Here is a 22,828-nt window from a genome sequence, read left to right as displayed (position 1 = left end):
GAACCAGGACATTCACCCAGGCAGCGTACTCTGTTCTGTGGCATCTAACTCTGTACACACGCGCACACACACACACACACACATGCATACACACACACAGCCCCACACTAGGCACCAGCATCGCCAAGCAAATGAAAGGCCCAGAGACCTTCTCTCCGTCGATTCCCGGGGCACCAGGCAATCCCAGCTCGCCCTGGAAGGGAACAGAAAGCAAGAGAGGTTACGGCGTCTGGTGGCCCCTGAGAGAGACCCGTGGCTGGTCTGCTTCTCCCAATCAGCACAATGTCCCTGGGTCAGGTCTCTGTAGTTGGTGGTATCTCAGAAGGTGCCCATTGGGTACCCAGCCAGCCCCGTGCCAGGCACTGGCCCTCTCCTCAGCTCCTCTGGGCAGATACAGACCAGAGTTATAATCTATAGTCTGGGAGGTCACCAGTTTGGAAGTTGAGACTCTGGGGAGGGGAGTATTAAATGACTCATTGCAGGCCACACAGAACAGGGCGATGGCCAGGACCAGATCTTACCCGATTTCCAAGTCTGAGCTCTTTCTCCTGAGCCAGCTGGGTGGGGTAAACAATGTGTATAGGCCGTAAGAACACCTATGTCATCTCTGGGACCTGGGGATGTCTTAAGGGTTTACACTCGTGAATGAGGTTTCCTGGAGGAGCGAGGGCCAGGAGGAAGGCACCACGCTTGGATCGGAAGGAGCAGGGCCACCTTCTATGAGCTCCCAGAAGTTGGGGTGGGATCCAGGAGAGAAGCAGAGAGGAGAGGGGAGGTGGGTGCTGGAATTAAGGGGTTTGGAGGGGGCCCACACAACTGTCCATGAACTGACCTTGGCTCCGGGGATCCCTGGTGGTCCTGGGGGACCCTGTGGCCCGGGAGGACCCTGTATGTGAAAGCCAAGCTGGTGAGTATTTATGCAGATCGTCCCCCCCAATTGTTGGCTCATTCCTTCCCCCCGGGGCCTGGGGCTCTGTCCGGCTGGCCTGCAACAGCTGCCCTCATAGCCTGCTTCCCACCCTGTCAGGTCAGGTCAGGCACTCTTGTCTGGCGGTGGCAGGGGGTAGGCAGGCAGGGAGGTGGCACCAGGGACTGGATGAGATACCATGGTGTCCCACTACCACAGTAGATCCAGAATCCCTCTGCCTTCAGAGCTAGTATACCCCAAATACAGCTTTCTTCACAGTACTCCTCTGCTCAAGATCCTGCGATGGCTCCCTATTGCCTCTTGAAGCATGGGTAAATCTCCTGTTGGTATTCAAGACCAGGCAAAAATTTTATCCCTGACAGTGGCCGAGCATCTCTATCCCTCCCGTGAGCTCTCTGCCCATCAGCTCTGTGCTCTGCTGTTGGCCAGGGCTGGAGAGTCCTAGGTGTCATGAATAAGAGATGGTGTCTCATCCTACTCCCAAGCTCCCATTCTGGCCCAGGCTTCCTACAGGCCACTTGCCCACATGGCTCATCGTCACCCTCTGGATGCATGCCTCCTCCTCAAGGCTGCACCCTGCTCCGTTAGTCCCCTCATCCCAGCAAACTGTCCCCTTCTTGCTAGCACCTCCATTGAGACATCTCTGGTCTTCCTATCTTCTTCCATTCCACCTGCCCAGGCCCAGAGCCCACCCCACCCCACGAAGGCCCCCCTGCCATCACACCCACTTTTATTCACTGTCCACGCCATTCCTCAGCTAGCCTGCCCACAATTTATACACACACACACACACACACACACACACACACACATATTTTAAAAGATTTTATTTATTTGACAGAGAGAGAGCACAAACAGGGGCAGCAGCAGGCAAAGGGAGAGGGAGAGGCAGGATCCCCTCTGAGCAGGGAACACAGGGATCCATTCCAGGACACTGGGATCATGACTTGAGCTGAAGGCAGATGCTTAACTGACTGAGCCACCAGGCACCCCCACAATATGTATTATTAACATTGCTTCCCTGATCAAGAACCAACTGTCAGCCCACTGCCCATTGGCTGGATGCCTCATTCCAGTCTGGCAGCCGATATCTACATCCCACCTCCCTGAACTCAGGTTGGTTCTCCAAGTGGGGCCTGGACGCACCATGCCTGTGCATGCCTTCAGACCACACTGCACCATGCAGGCCTGTGGTGCGACCGGCTTGTGTTTCCCTGAGGCCTGTGGGGGTTAACTGGAATGGAGCTCAGGTGGGGTCAGGTGCCGAGGCTCAGTCTGGTCTCTGATGTTTGTTCCTGTCCCTCCCGAGCTCCCTTTCCTGGAAGCCGTGAACAGCTGGCACCCAACCTCTCTCTCCAGTGGTGATGGGTCCCAAGTCTGTCAGGCACCGGGCAGGGCTCAGCGGCCACGCATTCCCTGAGGCTCCTTGTGGCAGCCCTGCCGCTGTCATCTTCCCCCACCAGCTACTAGAAGACCTAGCCCTCTGGCTTGTTTCCTGGGAAGGTGCAAGGAGGACATCAGGAAATGCTTTGAAAGCTTTGTCTCCTGCCCCTCGCCCCCAGCAGGGAGCTTCCCTTCTATGCTTTGGCCTCCAGGGAGCTCAGGCCCACATAAACCGTGTTCACAGAAGCTCTTAGCACCCAGGGAAGTCTCAGCACAGCCCTGATTTCCTTATCAGGTGTACCTGGGGAAGCTGGGGTCTTTGTGCTAAACTGCCCCCTGTCCCTTGTGCAAAGAAATGCAGGATTAATTTGCATAGTATGTGGTTGTCGCCTCAGGAAGAGAACAAGGGTGGGGTCCTGGTCCTGCCAGGAACCTACCTTCAGGGCATCCAAGATCCTGCCATCGTAGTCGATCACCACTGTGTCTCCTTGCTCGCCCTTGAGGCCCTGGGGACCCTGAGGCAGGAGGAAGAGTAAGAATTTTAGGGCAGAGCCATGGTGGCAACGTCTGTGTCTCAACCAGGGAATCTAGGAACCTGGATCACATGGAGGTCTGTGTGCCGTGTGCTGGCTCAGCTGTAACCTGATGGGACCCCCCACCCTGCCCCTCAAGCTCATTCTCTGGGATCTACAGGGCCACTGGTATCCCAGTCACTGAGAAAACGCTCCAGGGGCCAGGCAGCAGGTGTCCGGGAGGGAAGGGGGCGCAGGCCTGGAGCCAAGAGAGGAACATGCCACTGCCTAGTCCTGCTGTCATTCGTGTGGGAACTGAAGTCCGCTGCCCTAACCCGGAGTTCTCCGGGGGAAAACAGAAAGTCTCACTTTGACATCAAGTTCCTCTGATTTTTAAACGTTGGCAAAAAGGCAAAAATAAACATTCTCCTCCCAAAGCCCAAACACTGCTTAGATCGATACGAGATGTGCCGGCTGGATCTTGCCCTTGTGCCTCCATCTCCCCGGCTCTGGAAGGGGCTGTGGGCGCCGTGTGTGACTAATAAGCACATGCCCACCAGGCCTGCACATTTGTGTGTGCGCACCACTGTCTGCAGAGGCACGTGTGCGGGCAGGCAGGTGCTCTGCTGCAGGTCTTGCCCTTCCTCTCGGAACCTGCCTCTGCTCCAGGCTGCTCTCTGCTGGGGCCATGGCCAGGGGGGCTGCATTCTGGTCAGGCCTGGGGCCAGCCCCTTGCAGAGGGCAAGGGACCCGGCTAGGGCCTCACTTGCCAGCAGCCTCTGTGGTCATGGCCTGCTGGGAACGGTATGGTTCACACAATTCCATACTCTGTGCCCCCTGTACCACCAAGCTATGGGTTAGTCTCAGTTTTGTTTTGTTTTGTTTTGTTTGAGGAGAAAAGCCACCTCTGGGAGCATAAGGGCATGTGACTGCTTGGAGGCCCCAGCAAGGAGAACAGGATGTTAACCGGAGGTGGATCTAATGGTGAATCAATAGCGTCTGGGCACAAAAGGTCTGAGGCCAGTCGGGGAGGCTATGCTTCTGGAGACAGGGAGGAACCTCGAGGCTGGGGAAAGTGCCCCACTTGTGGGGTGACACCACAAGTGATGCACTGAAGGCCTCTGCTTGCACCTGAGAAGAAAAGACTCTGGGAGGCCAGCCACTCTACCAGTGCAGGACTTGTTTTCCATATTTGCATTTGAGCATTTTGCCAAAAGCACGTACCGTGGGATGAAAAATTTAAAAATCGCTAATGAATGATCATTAAAAAAAAAAAAAAAAAAAGAGAGAGACTCCCATTTCCTGGAGCTCTACTGCTTCTCTGGGGTCCCTGGGGTATTGGTCTCTGGGGGTTTTAAGAAGCCGGGGCCCTGGGTCCCCTTGCTGTGGCCAGAGGGGAGATTTGCTTACCCGTAGTCCTGTGGCCCCATCAGTGCCTCGCTGGCCAGGCTCTCCCTGTGGGGATGTGAGGTTGCAGCCATGTGCCCATGGCCACCCCATGCCCCTCTGCCTCCTAGTCACCAAAAAGCACAGAACCCACTTGCTGGAGCCCTAGGGGACTAATGTAGGCAACTGGCACCCAAGGAACAGGGCTCCTGTAAGGGGCCCCATGGCGGGTAGAGATGGGCAACCGAGGGAGGCCCTGGCGCCCGTGGCTACGAGATGCCCTAGGCACATGGCAGAGCTTGGAGGACGCCTTGTCACTCACCCAATGCCACCTGCGCCCATCCCCAGCCAGCCTCTGGCTGCCCATGGAATGAGACCCTGGGGCCCAAGCCCTCCCGGGACTCCCCAGTTAAGAGGGCAAATGGAGGCAAAGCCCTGTCACCCAACGATGGGGCCCCTGGTCTGCGCCACACACTGTAAGGCACCTTGGGCCCTGGGACGCCGTCCACACCATTTTCTCCCCGAGGCCCCGCATTCCCTGGCTCGCCCTGCAACAGAGACATTCGCAGTGAGTGAGTACCAAGGGCAGGGGAGGGGCTGCCTGGGCTTGCTGGCTTTGACAGACTTCTGGGGAATGTGCCTGAGCCCCTCTGGGCCTCAGGACTCCTCCCCAAACCCTGGGGACTCCGGATCTTGCCACCTACTCTAATCTGGGTCTTGGCGCATCGTTAGGGCAGCTCAGGGGCTCAAGAGACATTGTGGAGGCAGGCTGGCCCTCTCCAAGGTCTAGGAGAGCAAGGATGATACCCTGGTCCTAGCCTGGGGACAAGATACAGTGGGGGCCACCTGGGATGGGAGGGAGGAGGGCGTGAGGGTATGTGGGGAGGCAAATGGCTGGATGGGATGCCCTGGCCAGAGGCAAGTGGGGCCCAAGGCCTTCCCACTGCCTTTCTCTGGCCTGCCCCGGGCATCAGCATGTGCCCCTGGCATTGTGAAAGGGCCAGCTAGGAGCCTCCCCGGACAGATGGGAGCCATGGGAGGTGGGAGGCACAGGTACCTACCTTGGGACCTGGGGGTCCAGGAAGTCCTGGCTGGCTTGGCATCCCGTCATCCCCCTGAGGAGAGAGCAGCTGAAGCTACAGCCCTCAGGCCTGGGCATACCAGCCGGCTTTGGCCATCTCTCCCACCCTGCGCTCCCCTGCACACCAGTCCTCTGCTGGCACCGGCACCTGTCACCCTGGGTTGGGACAGGGGTGGGACAGAGCTCCGGGACCAGCGGAGAGCGTGGGCCAGCAGCTGTGCACCAAAGGAAGGGATGGCCAGATGGAGGAGGGGGGATTCATTGTTCAGTCAACAGATATCTTGTGAGCAATGTTGTGGGCTAGGCAGATGGGGTCTCTCACTCAGTGGGTGAGAGGGGCCTGAGGGCAAAGAAATATCCTGATAAACACACAGCACCATGCCAGGGGGTGGAAGCAGTGTTGGGAAGAGAGTGTAGGGAGTGGTGGGTTGGAGGGACTTGGAGGGATGGTCTCCTGTGGGAGGGGACAGATTTTTGGGTGGGGGAAGATAATCCCAGGCCAGTAGTTCCCAAACTGGAGTGCATGCCAGCATCACTCAGGGGGGCTGCTGATTAGACCCTGGCTACGAGTTCTGGTCGCCAGTTCTGATGGTGATTCCAAGTGATTCTCTGCCATCAGCCAGGTGTCCTATAGTTCAACCCAATTCTGATACTTGTCTACCTGGAGAGAGCATCCGATCCCACAGGGTAAGAGCCCAGTCCTACAAGAGTGTCCCCTCTTTCCCACTAACCCACACATTTCAGGCACCAGGAGTAAGCCTGGTTGTCACTTGTGCTTCAGATCAACCCCCTATGGATTGCAGATTCCTGCTACTTCCTCCTTGGGTTCCGTGAACTTGCTAGAGCAGCTCACAACACTCAGGGAAGCGCTTCACTTACTAGATTCCCAGTTTATTAGAAAGGATAGAACTCAGGAACATCCAGATGGAAGAGATACATCAGGCAAGGTGTGGGGAAGGGGAGCTTCCATGCCCTCTCTAGGGGAGCCACTCTCCCCAAATCTCCATGTGTTCACCAACCCATAAGCTCTCAGAACCTTATACTTTTGGGTTTTATGGAGGCATCATGACATAGGCATGAGTGATTAAATCGCTCGCTGGCTCTGGTGAGACTGGTTCAACCTCTAACCCTGGAGGGGTGGAGGGGTGGGGGTGGAGTGGTCCCAAGGTCACCTAATTCACATAACAAGACAACTTCAAATTAGGTTCATCACTCAGGATATTCCAAGGGTTTTAGGCACACTGTTCCAGAAATCCAGAGGATGGAGACCAAATATGGATTTATTGTAAATCCCTATATCCCCGTGGCCCACCCCTAGTGTCTCTGAGGTAGGCCCCCAAATGTGCCTGTCTAGGAAGCCCCTAGCGATGCTGATACCACCGGCCCCAGGTCCACACCTTGAGAACCACTGTCCAGGGCTCTGAAGTAGGAACAAATTTGCTGTGTTTGTGGAAAGGACGAGCAAGTGAATGAACAAACAAGATCCTGGTTTCAGAGATGGAGGCCAGAGCAGCCATCCACAGTGAGGACTCAGGGCTGGTGCCAACTTCCCTGTGGCCGCCCCCTGCCCCCGCCCCGGTCCTGCTCCATGGGGAGCCCCTGCTCATCTCCCCAGCTACTGCCCACACCCCCAACCCAGAAGCCCCTCCTGGGCACCCCTCACCTTCTTTCCAGGAATGCCGGGCTCACCCTGAGGGGGATGCAGGGGAGGTGCAAGAGAGAGGTCAGAGCCCTCAGAGCATGGCCCAAAAACCAGGCCACCTGCTCCTCTGGTGGAAGTGGCCCCAATGACTGGGTACTGCCCAGAGACCCCCAGCCCCTAGAGGGGTACACATGGATGGTGGGTCGGACAGTGCTGGCCTCCACTCCTGACTGGGTCATCCCTCTGGCCCCCCACCTGCAAGCTGAGTGACCTTGGATGAGTCACTGCCTGAGGAAGTGGGGATGTGAAGCCCCATCCTCAAGGGGTGTTTCCGAGATGAGGGAAAAAGCAAGGAAAGCCTTTCCCCTTGGGGCAGGCCATAGCTCTCTTTGCCACCCCTGCTCAGGGAGAGAATGACCTGTGGCTGGCAGCTGGGGGGGGGGGGGGGCTGGGGAGCCCATGCCTCCCAGGCCTGGGGTAGGGGACAGGGAGGAGCACTCACCTTGGGGCCTGGGGGTCCTGTCAAGCCCTAGAAGAGAAGAGAAAATGTTAAATGGGCTGCTGGGAGCTGCTTCTGGGTGTCTTTCTCATGTTCAGTTTATAAAGGATAACACCAGCTGCCAGACAGCAGGGGATAGGGCCTCGCCTGCTCTAGGCCTGCTCTAGGCCGACTCCCGACTCCCCATGCCTAGGGCTGCTTCCCTGCAGATTGCAAGCAGTGTGGTGGGTGCGCTGCAGGGCTGGGGGCCTGGCCCATCGTTTCCCCACTGCTGGCTGTGAGTGGGACAGGGGCTTCCGGGCTGGGCACCACGGTCCTACCAGCCCCAGATACTGACCATGTCGCCGTCCCGTCCAGCCTCTCCTTTGGGACCCTGAGGAGGCAGAAGTGGGGAGCCTCTTAAGGGGGTGCAGGGGCTCTGCAGTTCACTGAGCCCCCTCCCCCTGCCAGGCCCTAGGCCAGGGCTCCAAGTGGTCTCTTGTTTTGTGAGTGGCTGTCATCATTCCCACTTTGCAGATGAGAACGTTGAGGCTCAGGGAGTTAGGTGCCCCACAGGAATAGGAGTGGATGAGCTCCTGGAGTAGCTAGCTGCCCTGAGAGGGGACCCTGGTGGCAGTCTGGTGGAGGAGCTGGCTCTGCATGTGAGGGGAAGCACTGGACTGAGTCCCTGCCTTAGGGGAAGGGCTTACAATGAAGTCTGGCCTCCGGGGTTTGGGTAGAACTACAGGAGGACAACTGAGCCTAACTATTTAATACTGGAGGGAAGGAAGAAAGGAGGGGGAGAGAGGGACAGAGAGGGACTTCCTGTGGAGGAAGTGACCACATACGGGTCTCAGGGCTGAAATCGCAGCCAAGGTCAGGTCTCTGGCTCTATTTGGGGTTAGGGTGTAGGGTAAGAGCTGGGTTTGGAGTCAGGGATCACAGTTAGGGTCTGCATAATAGCCAGAAATGAGGGTGTCGACCAGGATTTGGGAGTGTTTAGGATCAAGGTCTTAAATGGCATTTAGGTATGAGGCTGTAGTGGGTTTGTGCTGGATTGGGGTTGGGGTGGGGGTTAGGCATGGGCCTGGGTCTGGACTAGGGATAGGCTATGGCTGGGGATGTTTCTGGGTCAGGATTCAGAGTCTGGGAAGGTACAGAACCAAGTCTGGAGTGTCCCACCTCCATGTCCTCTCTTACCGCTGGGCCTTGTGCTCCTTTGGGGCCATCTTTCCCAGTGTCACCGGGAGGGCCCCGGGCCCCAGGGGGTCCAGGGGGCCCTGGAGGCCCAGCAGCTCCATCTTGCCCTTGGTCTCCCTGGAAGAGATGGGGCCCGGTGGACTGTGAGGAGGAGGGAAGGGGCTCCAGTCTCCAGAGAGAAGCCTCCACAGACAGACAGCCTGATGCCTTCCCTTCCCCAGCCCTTGGTGGGCTCAGAGGAAACCATTTGGTCACTGGGATTCTCACCACCTCTTAGTGGCCACATGAAGGGACAGGTCCCCATTCTTTGGCATAAGAGGCTAACTGGACCTCTTATACCCCAAGGGATGGGCCTGGAGCCCAGCTGAGAGATGAGATGATGAGAGATGAGATGAGATGAGACACGCTGGGTGCAGAAGCAAGCATGTGGGCCCCAGCGGCCCACTTCTTCCTGGAAAGGACCTTTCCAGGTCCTGGAGGACCTTCCTCATTGGTCAGCTCCTACTTTCTTAGGTGATGGAAGTGTGCTCTGGGTGCTCAACCAGAGAGAGAAAAATTCAGGCTCACACAAAACCCTGCACATGCAGGTTCACAGCAGCTCTAGGTGTGAGGGCCCCACACTGGAAGCGACCCAAATGTCCCTCAGTGTGTGAACAAGTTGGATGCATCTCAAGGGGATGACACCAAATGCCAATAAGCCAATCTCAAAGATGACCTACAGTATGGCTGCGTCTACACGACAGTGTTGACATGGAAAAGTCACAGTGATGGGGCACGGGTTAATGGAGGCCAGGGGTCTGAGATGGGGTGGGGAGGGAGGTGACTGTGGCAGCACGAGGGATCTATGGGTGTGATAGCATCGACCAGACTCAGACACCCAGAGGAGTAAAATGGCTGAAATCCAAATAAAGCAAGGGGAGTGTAACAATTTCCTGGCTGTGAGATTGTGCTCCGGGGAGGCAAGGTGACACCACTGGGAGGGGCTGGGGGGAAGTGGATGACAGGTACACGGGCTATTATTTCTTACAACTAATTGTACACCTACAGTTATAATAAAGTAAAAAATAATATATTTAATATAGAAATATAATAAACATATAGACATAAGTATTATAATAATATAATATAATAAATATAATAAACATAATGAAATATAATAAAATAAAATGTTGGGAAAAAGAAAGAAGAATGTCGAAGGGTCATATGGTCCCTGTCATGCAGCATCCTATTTCCAACTCAAGGACCCAATGTTAGTACTAGGTCAGACCTCAGGCATCCAGAACCTTCACCTTGTGGCCGCATCTGCAAGGAGGGAGGACACGGTGCCATTGGCACTTCCTATTGCCTCAGTGCTACGTTTCCAGTACTGGCGTCAGGTATAGCAACAGGGCAAGCCTGGCTCACAGGGACGGCAGCCCCCAAATGTCCCATAGCCAAGCAAGGAAGAAGCCGCTTGTGGAGGGACCCCTGCTGTGTAGCCCAGCACTGATGAGCCAGAACCTCCCAAAAGCTGGCTCACCCAACCCTTGTGACCACCTGGCCAGGGCATTGCTATTGTCCCATTTTACAGATAGAGTGGTAGGGCACAGAGAGGGTGATGGTTTACCCAGGGTTACAGAGCAAGGAAAGGCAGCACTTCCTCTGGCCACCGAGGCAAGCGACAGCTTTTTGACACATTTGTAACCCTCAGATCCCATGACACGTAAGTTCGCCTCTCTAGCCAAGTGTACCTCAGAGACAGCTCATTTGTTTTCCCAATTAAAGTTAAGTGGAACTCTCAGTGTCCACCACTCAGGTGTGACACTGCCAGGGTCCCGACCAAGAGGCTGTGAGTCCAGGCCAAGGTGAAGAAAACCGCCGGGTTGGTTAGCTCGCCCGTGCGTGGGTGGGATGGTGGTGGGTAACTGCAGTTTCATTTTATGATGTGTCAGGAAGAATCTGAAGCCACCCACCCCGCTCTGCTCCCCCTCACAGCCCAGGGGCCCCACAATGGGCCACTGGCCTGGACTCTACGTATTGAGGAGGAATATGGGTTCAGACACTTGAACAGGCCCCAGGGGAGGTTTTTAGGCTTTGCTTTGAGTACTTGGGACATGAGGCTGGCCAGCCGCCTTGCCTGTGCGCTGGGATCGGATGGCTGAGGTCTAACCCTGGAAACACAGGGGTGGGTCAAGGGAGCACACAAACCAGCAGGCCCGGACACGCCACTGGGCCAGGCTACCTTGAAGATGCGGCGGCTGTACACATGATGCTCTCTACTTATAAAGCCCGGATGGAGCCGTGGGAAAACCATCTAGCCAGTGAGCAGGTTGTGTGGTCAGGAAGGCAGAAAGGTCATTTAGAAAAGGATGAGGTGATTTCTGGAGACAAAATCACTTAACCCAGCCCAGCAACCGAGAGAGGCAGACGATGTTCTCCAAAGGTGGCTGCTACGCCCCTTCCCATCCCAGAGGCCCCTTGCAATGGGACCCCAGCACTCCCCATCAAGGGCTGGGGATGCTCCTCTTCCCCCACTTTGACTCTGGATGGGCCCCATGAATGACGGGACAGATCGTACGCAGTAGAAGGGATGCCATGTCTGCTCCAGATATAGCTCCTCACTGGCCTGGCAGGTAGCTTCCAGCCTCCTGGAATGCTAGTCTTGGGATGCCCCTCGAGGAAGCCCACTGCCATGCAGGGAGAAGCCCTGACTGCAGAGATCATCCCCAGCCGAGCCGGGGGGTGGGGGGGTGGGGTGGGGGGGGTGGGGGTGGTGGGGGGGGGGGGGTGGTGGTGCCAGCAGCCTCTGCCTTTGATGAGAGAGATCCCTCCCACTGCCCCACAGGATCCTGATGGACAGTGACACATTGTCCTTTTAAGGCTCAGAGCTTTCTAGGGTGTCAGTTGTTTCAGAGATGTCTAGAACCCTGGGACAGGGCACCTGGGTGGCTTAGTGGCCTTCGGCTCGGGTGGTGATTCCAGGGTCCCAGGATCCAGTCTAGCATTGGGCTCCCCACAGGGAGCCTGCTTCTCCCTCTGCCTGTGTCTCTGCCTCTCTCTCTGTGTCACTCGTGAATAAATAAATAAAGTCTTAAAAAAACAAAACAACACTGAGACAACAAGAGGATACCCATGAAGAGTGGAGAGAAGGCTTTGGGGAGAATCTCTCAGGACTCCCAGGCTGGGTGAGTTCTAGTGTGTTGAGGACTGAGCACTCCATTTTAGAAGATCAGCTTTCACACATCCACTAGAAAGTGAGCAAAGAATTTTTCTTGGCGGCCACAAAATTCAATGTGGGTGCCTTTTCTGACTTTGGGGACAATGTGTCGGCTTTTGGTCCTGGGGACTCAGCCTGGCCAGCCCCGTGCTCTCAGCTCCTACTCACAAGCCCCTGTGGTGTGGGCCCTCCTAGCCTGGCTGCACAAACTGGGCTCGGAGCTGTGTCATGGCCACAGAGCTGGGACTGGGACCCAGCCCACCCCTGGCTCTGCAGCTGTTTCTCCTGTCCATCCCCCACACTCAGTGCCCACCTCCCACCCTTGCTCCATCCCTGCCTCCAGTGCTTGCAGATGCCAGCTGGGGGTGACTCACTCACCTGGCTACAATTTCCACCCCATATACCTTCTTGAAAACACCTTGGGTACTTGATGGGATGAGCACTGGGTATTATACTATATGTTGGCAAATCGAACTTAAATAAAAACAAACGAAAAAAAAAAAAAGAAAAAAGAAAGAAAAAGAAAACACCTTGGGAGTACACCATTCTGCTGCCCTCCTCTGGGCAGCTGCAGTCAGACCTCAGCCCCTGTTGTGGCAGGAAGGGGGGGGGGGGCGTGCGTCAAGGGCCACTTAAGTGACCCTCTGCCTAGATCTGCTTTGTGGGGCCTGCCCCACCGGGGTCTCCATTCTGCTTTGTTGAAGAGATCCCAGGATTGGCACGAAGCACTTCCGGGTACCTTGGGTCCTGGAGGCACTGTGGGCCAGGGGATCTATCTACTGTCCCCACCCTGGGTGCTGGGTGCCTACTTTTATCACTGCCACAGCAGCATGGGGCAGGGGCTGCCACTCCCACCTACCATAGTTGGAGAAACGGAGTCTCAGAGGGGAAAGCGAGTCGCTCAAGGTTACGTGGGCTGATAATGGCAGAGCTGAGCTTTAGGTTCAAGGCTGCCGATCCTGTAACCTGCCCAGGGTGCCAGCCATGGATGGTCTGGGGCCAGCACTAGCTCCACTGTACCCCCCTCCTCCATGCCCCCATCCATGGTGGTAAGTATGACTGGGATGTCTGTCTGCTAGAGACACCCATGTGTGCAGTGGGGGGTAGCCTCAGCCAGCCCAGGTCCTGGGGCTTCCAGCCAGCAGCCACTTCAGTGAAACCACACAGGGCAGAGTGTGGGTAGTGGGCAGAGCCTGAGGACCTGTGTGATATGTGTAAGGACCCAGAAGAAATGCTAGATGTGCCTTATTATACAATAACACGAAGTACATGGGGTGGGTGAGGGGGTCTTGCATCGGTTCTTACCCGAGGGCCAAAGTCTCCTGGTGTGCCCTAAGAATAAGAGACAGGAAGACAGATCACTGCTACTATTATTACTTTGTCATGTGTATTGAGGGTTTATTCTGTGCTCTGTTTTACTCACATCATCTCACCTAAGTGTAACAAACACATGGGTTCTGTTTTTAATCTCCATTTCCAATGAGGAAACTGAGGCACAGAGAACCTGCCCGAGGTCACACAGCCAGCACATGCAGGGTGTGCTGTCGGTGTGCTGTCTGTCGCCAGCCCCTAGATAAAGTATTCCCGCTGCGTCCTCTTGGAATCCTGGAACCTCAACACAGTGAGGCATGGTAATTACTTGATCGTTTTAAGTCACCAAGTTTGGGGGCGGTGATAGATGCCAAGACACCAAGTTGTCTCTGGTTTCGAAGCCTCTGCTTTGTTCAGCCAGAGCCAGCAGGGAAGAAATCACCGCTCCTGCCAACCGCAAGTGTGCCTCACGTCTACAGAGGACACTCAGACCATTACCTCGTGCAGTCTTCCCCCGTGGCTCTGTGAGGTTGCTGTAGCTGACAGAGGGAGAAACTGAGGCCCGCAGAGCCAGCTAACCCATTGAAAGCCATACAGTTGGTGGTGGAGTCCTGATGCAAACCTGATGCTCTGAGCTCTGGGTCCCACGTCCGGCCCAGCTCTGTTGGTGGGCTGGAACCCTGGCTGCCCTCATCTCAGCACGCACATCCCATCCCAGCGGGGCGCTGGGGTGGATGCGGCCCTGTTCACCCAGCCCTTCCCTAGAAGCATCCTGCCACAGCTGCGTCTGCTCTGGGCCCTTCCTGCTCTGATCCTGCTGTGGGACACTGGGTCTCCCCTCTCTCCCCTTCTGAGGCACTAGGAGGTCTCATTTAGTGCCAAATGTCAGGGAAGCCTTTCTCTCAGGGGCTGTAGAGATCACAGGGGCAGCAGTCCATCACCTGTTTTCCTGGGGGGCAAGCACTCCTCACAAAGAACACCACCCACAGTGACTGTTCGATCACCCCTGCCCAGGGCTCTCCTGGCATCCCCCTTTCATGATTACTTGCTTTAGAAGCTTCTCATTCTGGGAAGACTGTGCTTTGAGTTTTGTCATGTTCTGGTGCTGGGAGAACTCCAGTGTAACCCCTCTGGGACTTTAAATTGTTAAACATAACCATGGAACCACTAGGACGGGGGCACTATCAGTCCCACTTTCCAGATGGGGAAACTTAGGCTCTATGAGGGGATATGACATGCCCAGGCCACACTCTGGAGCTGGGGTTTGGAGGCAGTTTTCTGGTGTCCTTCATCATATCTACATCCAGACAGCTTCCAGCATCACTTACCTTTTCCCCTTTGGGCCCTGGAAGTCCCTGGAGAAAAAAGTTGCAGAAAGAACAGGCATGAGCGAGGAGGACTGGGCTGGCTCCCCTTCTGGTTTCCCTAAGGCTTTGGGGGCAGAAGGGCCTGTGAGGCTGAGCTGGGTGGGGAAGCACTTAAGTCTGTCTGCTGTTAATGAGGGTTGCCCTTGCTGGACAACACCTCGGTCTTCTGCATGAGGGAGGCAGGGGACTTGGGGGTCCCCCTGGTACCTCTCAGTTGGGGTAGGGGCACATGTGCTGTCACTTCCCCTGTGAAAGCAGAGCCCTCCCAGCTCAGCACCTGCTGTGCCCAGTGGCTGCTGAACCCTAACTCTCCATTATCCCTTCAGTGGGTAATGCTTTTGCTCATTCATTCACTTAACAATTGTCCATCCAGGCGGTCCTTGCATTCCTCCATCCTTTATTTTATTTTATTTTATTTTTTTCCTCCATCCTTTAATACTGCACATATCATCTGACCACTCCTCAATCACTTGTTTTATTTCATTCATTCCTTCATTCCCTTGTCTGCTCAACCATCATGAATTTGTCCACCCACTAACTCAGCTACTCTCTCATGCATCCGACTGTTGGTACAAATATTGACTTATTACCTCTTTCCATCCAACCATCTTTACTTCCTGCCATCTACCCACCCATCCACCTGTTCATCAACCCATTCATCCATCTATCCATTTGTCCTTCTATTCAACCATTCATAAATCCATCCATCCATCCATCCATCCATCCATCCATCCATCCATCCATCCATCCATCCATCCACTTCTCCATAAATTCATTCATACACCCTTCTTTCCATCCACTCACTCACCCATCTGTTCATCAACCCATTCATCTTTCTATTCATTTGTCTGTCCTTCCATCCAACCATTCATCGATCCATTTGTTCATCCGTCTATTCATCCAACATCCAGCCAGTCAGCCATCCATCCATCCATCCATCCATCCATCCATCCATCCATCCATCCTACCTTTGTTCATTCCTTCCATCTATCCATCCATCCACTCATCCTTCCACCCATCCATTCATCTTCCATCAATCCATTCATATATCCTTCCTTCCACCCACTCACTCATCCGTCTATTCAACCCATTCATCTGTCCATCCGTCCATCCATCCTTCCATTCAAATATTTATTATCCATTTGTTCATCCATCTATCCAACCATCCATCCACCCACCTGCCTATCTATCCACATCCAATTATTTATTTAATTATGCTGTCTCCCTGAGCAGCTTATTCATTCTGCTGAAAATGCCTGTGGACCCCAGGTTCCTCATCCAGGTGTTAAGATCTTACCAGCCCAATGCTTACCACTGAAGTGTTGAGACTGTGTCTGGGGCTGGCTAGGAGGGGCTTGTATGCTTTGAAGGCTGACTAGACGTCAGGAATAGTGCTATCCATACTTCTCCACTGGTTAATGTGGGGACGGTTAATTGACCGCACTTGACAGAGCCCAGGCTTGGGAGGTGAAGGGGCCTCCCCAAGGCTGTAGAGTCAGCAAGTAGTGGGTCTGGATTTGAATTGAAGTCTGATGCCCAAATGACGTCTCCATGATGAGCCAGGTTCCAGTGGTCCCTTCCCTCTGGCACCCCCCTCCCCATCACTTCCAGCCCCACAAGTGGCCTGTTCCCAGGACCACGTAGAATTGTCCTGTCATCACTTACAGGCTTGCCATCCAGACCCAGTGGTCCCTGGAAACGAGAGACAAAGAGCAGAGGTTACACACTGGAAAGGCGTTTCCTGTGTGTTTTATTACCCAGAGATACTACAGAGTATCAAAGACCAAAGCCTTACATCAGCCCATGGTCTGAATATGCTTTGCATGGACCTGGAGTAGAGGCATCTGGGTGTTTGCTGCCCAGAATCCCCTCCTCAGACAAGAGATCCTCTCTCCTTCCCCGGAACCACCTGCATCTGCACACAGGTGCGTGGTCACATTCCCTCAACCAGGGTGACTGGTTCAGGGATGAGCATCACGTCTGGAACTTTGAATGGTGGCCCTTTGGCGGAAAGAGGGCTCTCTTCTCCTGGTGGGGCTAAGGTGGAGCTCCTGGGGGTACCATGTGGCTTGAAAAAGAGCCAACAGAGAGGAAGTCGGAACTGAGAGACAGAGAGAAAAAACAAGGCAAAGGGTCTAAAGCTGAAACCACTAACCCCTGCCCACTTCTGTTCGTCAGCAGCTTTTCTTAAAGCCAGTTCAAACTGGGTTCTGCCACATGTAAGTTGGTAGGGACTGAACGTGTCTCCCCCAAACACATGTGTTCAAACCTAACCCCCAGTGTGATGGTGTTGGGAGTGGGTGAGGCTTTGGGGAGGCGATTAGGTCATGGGGGTGGAGGCTCATGAATGGGATAGTAGTCTCTTTATAAGTGAGGCTTCAGAGAGCTGCCTGCCTCTGTGTCCTCCACGTGAGGACGCAGAGAGGGGACGGCTGCCTGGGGCCCCGCAAGAGGGCCCCCACCAGAACCCAGCCAAGCTGGTGCCCTGACCTCAGACTTCCAGCTTCCAAGCCTGCGAGAAGTAGATTTCCGTAGTTTCTAAGCTACCCAGTCCATGGCTCTTTGTTGGAGCAGCCCAAACAGGCTAACACAGAACTGTAAGAATCTCGAAGGCTCTTTCAGTTCCCCGCACTGCCCTGGCCTTCGTAGGCCAAAGCCAAGGCCGAGAGAAGCAGCCCCCATGGGCACCCTCGCCCGTCCAGCCCCTGCCCACTCAGAAAGCCCCCTGAGCTCCACCACCACGTGAGAGTACACAGGAATCCAAGGGCAGGGCCGCAAACTGGGTCCATCTGGTTCCTGTCAAACCCACCCTCCTCCCTGCCATGGCCTCCTCATCCCCACAGACACCGCAAATGTTCTAGGCAGCTCAACTGCCCTGAGCCTTTGCACACGTCCCCTGCCTGCCTGCCTGGCACACCCTTCACCCCCTTGCATGCCATTTTCAGCTCAGTCACCTCCTCTTCTGTGAACCCTCCGGGCTTTTCCACTTCCTAGAGTCAGGCCAGCCGTCCCCACACCCAGCACATTTCCTTAGTGTGCACAGGACCTCATGCATTGTCACTGTGCTGACTACACGTCTTCCAGTGGATCCAGGGAAAGGGTTTGATCCCCATGTCTCCAGTGCTTGGATGAGGCCTGGCACAAAGCGTGTGCCTCTAAATGTGTGTGGAGTCAAGCCAAGGAAGGTAGCTACAAAGATGAAGCACGTGCAGATACATCTGGCATAAAGAGGAAAGATCAGGGGCAGGACAGACAAAGGGTGCCACCAGCTCTGAGCAGGGTGACAGCCTGCCAGGCTCTGTGGGGTACTGGGAAAGATGAGGGCATGCTACCGAGAAAGTAACATCCGGGGTTTTAGAGAGGGCACTGTGGGCAGAGACAGCAGCCCAAAGGCAGGGGGCTTGCAAGCGGAGGGGCCACTCTGCCTCAGCGTCAACCTCCCAGCCTGGTCTCCCTCACAGGGACAGGTCTGTCCCTGTCACCTTTGTGGCTGCACTCCCCGGCCCAGCACTGGATTCCTCACCACCAAGGCCAGCCTCTGCTTTTCGGGTGTCCTGTGTCCCTGGTTTTCCCAAGCTCTCTGCTTCTTTCCCATCTCCATGCCCTTGCATGGGCTGTTCCCTCTGCTTGCAGAGTCCTTCCCTGGCTCCTCCACTTGGGAGACACTCTGGCTCCGGGAAGCCAGTCTCTTTTCTCAGGCCTGCATGCTGCCTGGAAGCTGGCAGCCCTGCCTGCTGGGCCCAGCAGCAAGCAGCCAATCTCCCTAGCTCAATCACCAGACCTCCGTGCCCCAGGACAGCCCGTCCTAGGCCCAGTCTCCATCACTGAGGCTCACTGGGAGCTGCCCTTGCAGGGCTAGCAGGAGATGGCCCTGGATCCACATGCCTGAAGCTTCCACCCCTTAGTCTCCTAAAATTGGGCCCTGCACCTCCCCTCCTCCCCATGCTGGCGCCCTGCTAGGCCTCACCCAGACCTGATCCCCTCTGCTGCCACAGCACACTTGGGGTCCAGTCCCACCCTGGCTGTCTTCTAGGGGGGCTCTTTGTGGTCCCTATACTCAGTCTGAATCAGCACAGTAAGCCTGTAAGGCAAAGGAGCACCTGGGGGGCTCAGTGGTTGAGCGTTGCCTCAGGCTCAGGTCGTGATTCCGGTGTCCTGCTTCTCCCTCTGCCTGTGTCTCTGCCTCTCTCTCTGTGTCGCTCATGAATAAATAAATAAATAATCTTAAAAAAAGGAAGCCTGTAAGGCAGGTGTTCTCATTCCTGTCCTACAGAGGAGGAGACTGAGGCCCAGGGAGGGAAAGACCTTGCCCAGGGCCACATGGCCAGTAACAAGGCAGGGCTGGAGGCCAGAAAGGTGCTTTGGTTCTCTTTAGTGCTTTAGTCCTCTGGGTGCTAAGCCACCTGCAGTGGCCTCGCCTAGATTCCTGGCCATGCTACCCAGTCTGCCTGCCCTTGAGTGCCCTCAAAGCTTCCTGCTCCGTCCCACTGCCCCCTGGGGCTCGGCTGCCTATGGGCCCCTGGCCAACCTGTGTAGCGTGGCTGCCACCACAGATGCTGTGCTCAGGCCTTGTATACATCCCGTGGCCTGCTGAATTGAGCCCCCAAACAGCACCCTTCTGCAAATCTGCAGGGATTAGGGAAAAGCCATACTGCAAACTGAGATGAAAAAGAGACTGAGGTGCATCTTGGCACTAAGTTAATCTCCTTCGTCTTCACACGCTGGGATGGAGGACATAGTGAGCTTCCTGGCCAGTCACTGGCAGCAGCATGAGTTCAGGGGGCCCCTGAGTGGGGCTGGGACACAGTGCAGCGCTGGTCTGGGGAAGTGGGCACCCCACCCCTGGGGCCCCAGAGGCAGGGACTCTCCAGGGCAAGTCCATGAATGCTCTGGTACTCATCCGTATGGATTCCACTGAATCCTGCCTCACCCTTCTCAGCCTCTGCCCTCACTGCTGCCCTGTGAGGCGGGCACCACAGTCCCAGCCTGCTGATGAAGCAGCTGAGCCAGTAGGACTGCCCAGGGGCTGAAACAGGCCCTCCTCTCCATGCAGTGCTTCCTCTCCTGCAGCATAGGCAGCACGGTTGACAAGTGGTTGTCCCCAAGGAGCTGGGATGGAGCCCCGCAGGCCTTGCCTTCCTTCTGGGATTCCTGGTACCTCCATCTCACCTACTGAACAGACCCTCTCTGGACCCTCTGTCACCCTAGCTCTCCACCAGAGGGAGTGTTGAGTTGGACAGACACACTTGCTGTGTGACCCTGGGAGATCCAGTCAACCTCTCTGAGCCTCAGCATCCTCATTACCTGTTCTCCCAGGGCTGTTCCTGTCCTGGGTTCGCTCTAATTTTCCCCTAAACGCTGTCACACCACAGCCTTCTGACAGCTCTTGGGATTCAGAAAGAGATGCTCCAGGGGTCTTGGGTGCTGCTGGAGGCCCATGGACTTTCACCCATCATGCTGTTTCCTGGCCCCAACCTGTGCTTTCCCATTTCCCTCCACTGCACACAGTCCTGCCTCCACCTGGAGAACTCCTACTTATTCCTCAAGGCCCAGTGCAAATGGCCCTTCTGGGAGCCACCCCAAGGAGAAGCAGCATCCCCCTAGCCTGTCTGCCACTGAGCTGGTACCTCCTCCTTCTGGAAGAAAGCCCTATGACTGGGCTCCAGGAGATTTGTGAGGTGGTCAGAGGAGGCAGGCTCTGGAGTCAGACACATCTAGGACTGGATCAGGCTTTCCCGCATGCCAGCTGGTGCCCTGGGCCTCATCATCTGTAACAGGGAGATGCAGGCCTCCCTGCGTTGGAGGCCTGTGTGTGTGTGCACGTGTGTGTGTGTGTGTGCGTGTGTGTTCTGCTGAAAAGGTGCTACATGTGCTAAAGTATGCAGAAAGAGACAGGACAAAGCAAACGTCCTTCCCTTCTGCTCAGCTCCTCTCCCCGGGGGCAGCATGGGCACCATGTCTGCATGACCCCCAGGAAGCAGCTGATGCCTAGGGAAGCACATATAGGGCAATCTGGTGGCTGGCCCCATGAGGCACATCATAGCATTCCTCACTGCATTCCATGAAAGCCCTATGACATACACCTGAGACCTGAGCACCATCCCTATGGCCCTTCCCTAATACCTGCACTCTCTCCCATGCAATGCCCTGGAGAACTTTCTAGAATGCAAATCTGCTCTCCTGCTTGAACCCCTCTTGGTGGCCTCATTCCTGAAGGATAATGTTCAGACCACCTGATCTGGTGCCCAAAGCCCCCCTACCCCACACTGGGCCCTGGGCATGGGTCCTGGTTCAGCCTTTCCTGATTGGTCCACCACTGGGTCCCCAGCCAGGTTCTAGAATGTCGGCTGGCTGGATGTAAAGCACACAGAGCTGTAGGTGCCCTGCTTTTCTAGAAAAGTCCGCTGGGGAAGGGAGCCCAGGACATTCCCTTGGCTTGGACCCCACAGGAGGAATCTCTTGTTGCCTCTTCTTGAGAGTGACCTTGGGACTCCTGCCTCCTGGGAGGCTTCTGTCCTCTTTCAACTCTGAGATTATTCCTGGTGTTCCCAATGGCTCTTTCTGGTGGGTGTGAGAGAGCCTGCGAGGGGCAAAACCCCCAATTTTCCTTCCTAGGGCCTGCCTCTAACTGGCATCACAGACCACTTGGTTCCCAGGACTTAAGAGTTCTCAAAAAAAGTCAACGAAGTATGTAGTTTCCGATAAAGGCAGGTGATGTGATGAGCACTGGGTGTTAAATGCAACCGATGAATTATCGAATGCTACACCTGAAACTAACGATGTACTCTATGTTGCTAATTGACTTTAAAAAAAAAAGGGCAGAAGGTGCAGCCTGAGCAGTGATCTTGGACACACCTGCCAGGAGGCGGAAGGGAGGTCGTCCTCAATCCCCAAGAACCAAGACTGGGCGTTGAATCTGATGCTGAGCAGATCCCTGGGGCACACACAGAAACCCCACTGCCAGGCCGGCCTTGGGGACCAAGCTGACCCAGAGCCGGGGTCCTGGTCTGGGCAGGAGGCTCTGGGCTCATCTCTGTTGACGTACAGGCAAGAAAACTTGTGCCCGGGCCCCTGAGTTCTTTGTGTGGGGAAAGAGCTGACCCCTAAAGAGGCTGCTGGGTGACCAGTGGTCACTGGGAGGCGATAAGGAGGGAACTCAGTGGGGGCAGAGGAAGGAAACAGCCTGGCTTTGGGGCCAGATGGACCTGCCTGACTTCAGGCAGTGAGCTGATCCCTCTCATCCTGGGAAAGGCTGGGCCCTGGGCTGTGAACCAAGAAAGGACAGATCCCCACTCCTGGTCACCCTAACACTGTCTTGCCCAAACTGGAGTCCCCTGGAACACTGTCCTGCAGAGTGTTAAGGGGCTTGCTTGGAGAATGGGTTCGCCCGTCAAGTAAGTCTGAGAAACACTGAGTTACACGCTATGAAACAGGTTTCCTTCCTGCAAGTTGGGTCTGAACCATCGTCCTGCCTGTGGCCCTTCAGGACGGCAGCATCCCCAGGCTCACTGGGAGGCCGCGTGGACCATCTATTCACCAGGTGTTTCTGCAGGCTGGAGGGAAGCCCAAGCCTGGCTCTGGGTGCTCTGAGAGGAGGAAGACACCCCAGGGAGGGGCCTGGGATTGGTTTGAAGGGAGCCAAGGACAACCATGGGGTGGAGGGCCCGGTAAGCCTCAACCAAGGCAGGGCAGGGTCCACGCTGAGCGTCCTAGCTGACAACAAGCCAGTTTTGTGCAGAACAGGGCCACTTGGGAAGGTGAGCAGTCTGGACTAGCAGAGCCCCAGCCTGGGCGGAGGCACGCCCTTGGTGTCTGGGTCCTACCTGGTCAAGGCAGTGGTCTCCTGGCTCGGATCAGGGGCATCTCCCACAGGAGGAGCAGGAAGGAAGGCACCTGGGGCAGCCCGTGGATGTGGGCAGAGTGCTGGCCTTGCCAGGGTTCAGATCCTCTCTCTGAGCCTTAGTCTGCATGGGATGGGTGCTCCCGAGGGTCAGATGCCACACCACTGTGCCCACAGGAACTCTTCCCACCAGCTCCCTCTCCTGCCTGATCAAGCCATGGAATTTACCAGAGGTTTTCAACACCTTCTGCCCTCCACAAAACCCCACGGCTATTTACAAGCCTCAATTCTGCTTTAAATCACTCTATATCCCGCCCCCCGCCCCCACTTGCCCTGACTCCGTGCAGATCAGCAGAGCTCTGGGATGCTTCCAATGTGCTGCGTACGAGATGCAGGCCAGGCATGCAGAGAGAGCCCCTGTGTGCTGCTTTGGCTCCTTGCCCTGGCTCAGCGACCTGAGCCATCTAGAGCCTCAGTTTTCCTACCTGTAAAATGGAGCACATG

The 22,828-nt window shown here is 55.6% G+C and overlaps 1 protein-coding gene across 1 annotated transcript in view; it reads right to left on the bottom strand.

Moving 5' to 3' along the window:
* COL23A1 (collagen type XXIII alpha 1 chain) overlaps nt 1–22,828 on the bottom strand; it is a 322,060-nt gene that overhangs the window by 11,188 nt on the left and 288,044 nt on the right. The window contains exons 6-18 of the mRNA XM_038551808.1: nt 16,150–16,176; nt 14,446–14,472; nt 13,112–13,138; nt 8,611–8,727; nt 7,769–7,804; nt 7,435–7,461; nt 6,954–6,980; nt 5,271–5,324; nt 4,695–4,757; nt 4,234–4,278; nt 2,749–2,826; nt 833–886; nt 149–193 (exon numbers count right to left, since the gene is read on the bottom strand). Coding sequence (XP_038407736.1) covers nt 149–193; nt 833–886; nt 2,749–2,826; nt 4,234–4,278; nt 4,695–4,757; nt 5,271–5,324; nt 6,954–6,980; nt 7,435–7,461; nt 7,769–7,804; nt 8,611–8,727; nt 13,112–13,138; nt 14,446–14,472; nt 16,150–16,176 — 627 coding nt within the window. The remainder of the gene's footprint in view (nt 1–148; nt 194–832; nt 887–2,748; nt 2,827–4,233; nt 4,279–4,694; nt 4,758–5,270; nt 5,325–6,953; nt 6,981–7,434; nt 7,462–7,768; nt 7,805–8,610; nt 8,728–13,111; nt 13,139–14,445; nt 14,473–16,149; nt 16,177–22,828) is intronic.

The sequence above is a fragment of the Canis lupus genome, chromosome 11 (genome assembly GCF_011100685.1).
Source record: "Canis lupus familiaris isolate Mischka breed German Shepherd chromosome 11, alternate assembly UU_Cfam_GSD_1.0, whole genome shotgun sequence".
Classification (NCBI taxonomy): domain Eukaryota; kingdom Metazoa; phylum Chordata; class Mammalia; order Carnivora; family Canidae; genus Canis; species Canis lupus.
Note: the sequence above shows the minus strand (reverse complement) of the source record. Positions and strands in the feature narration are given on the sequence as shown.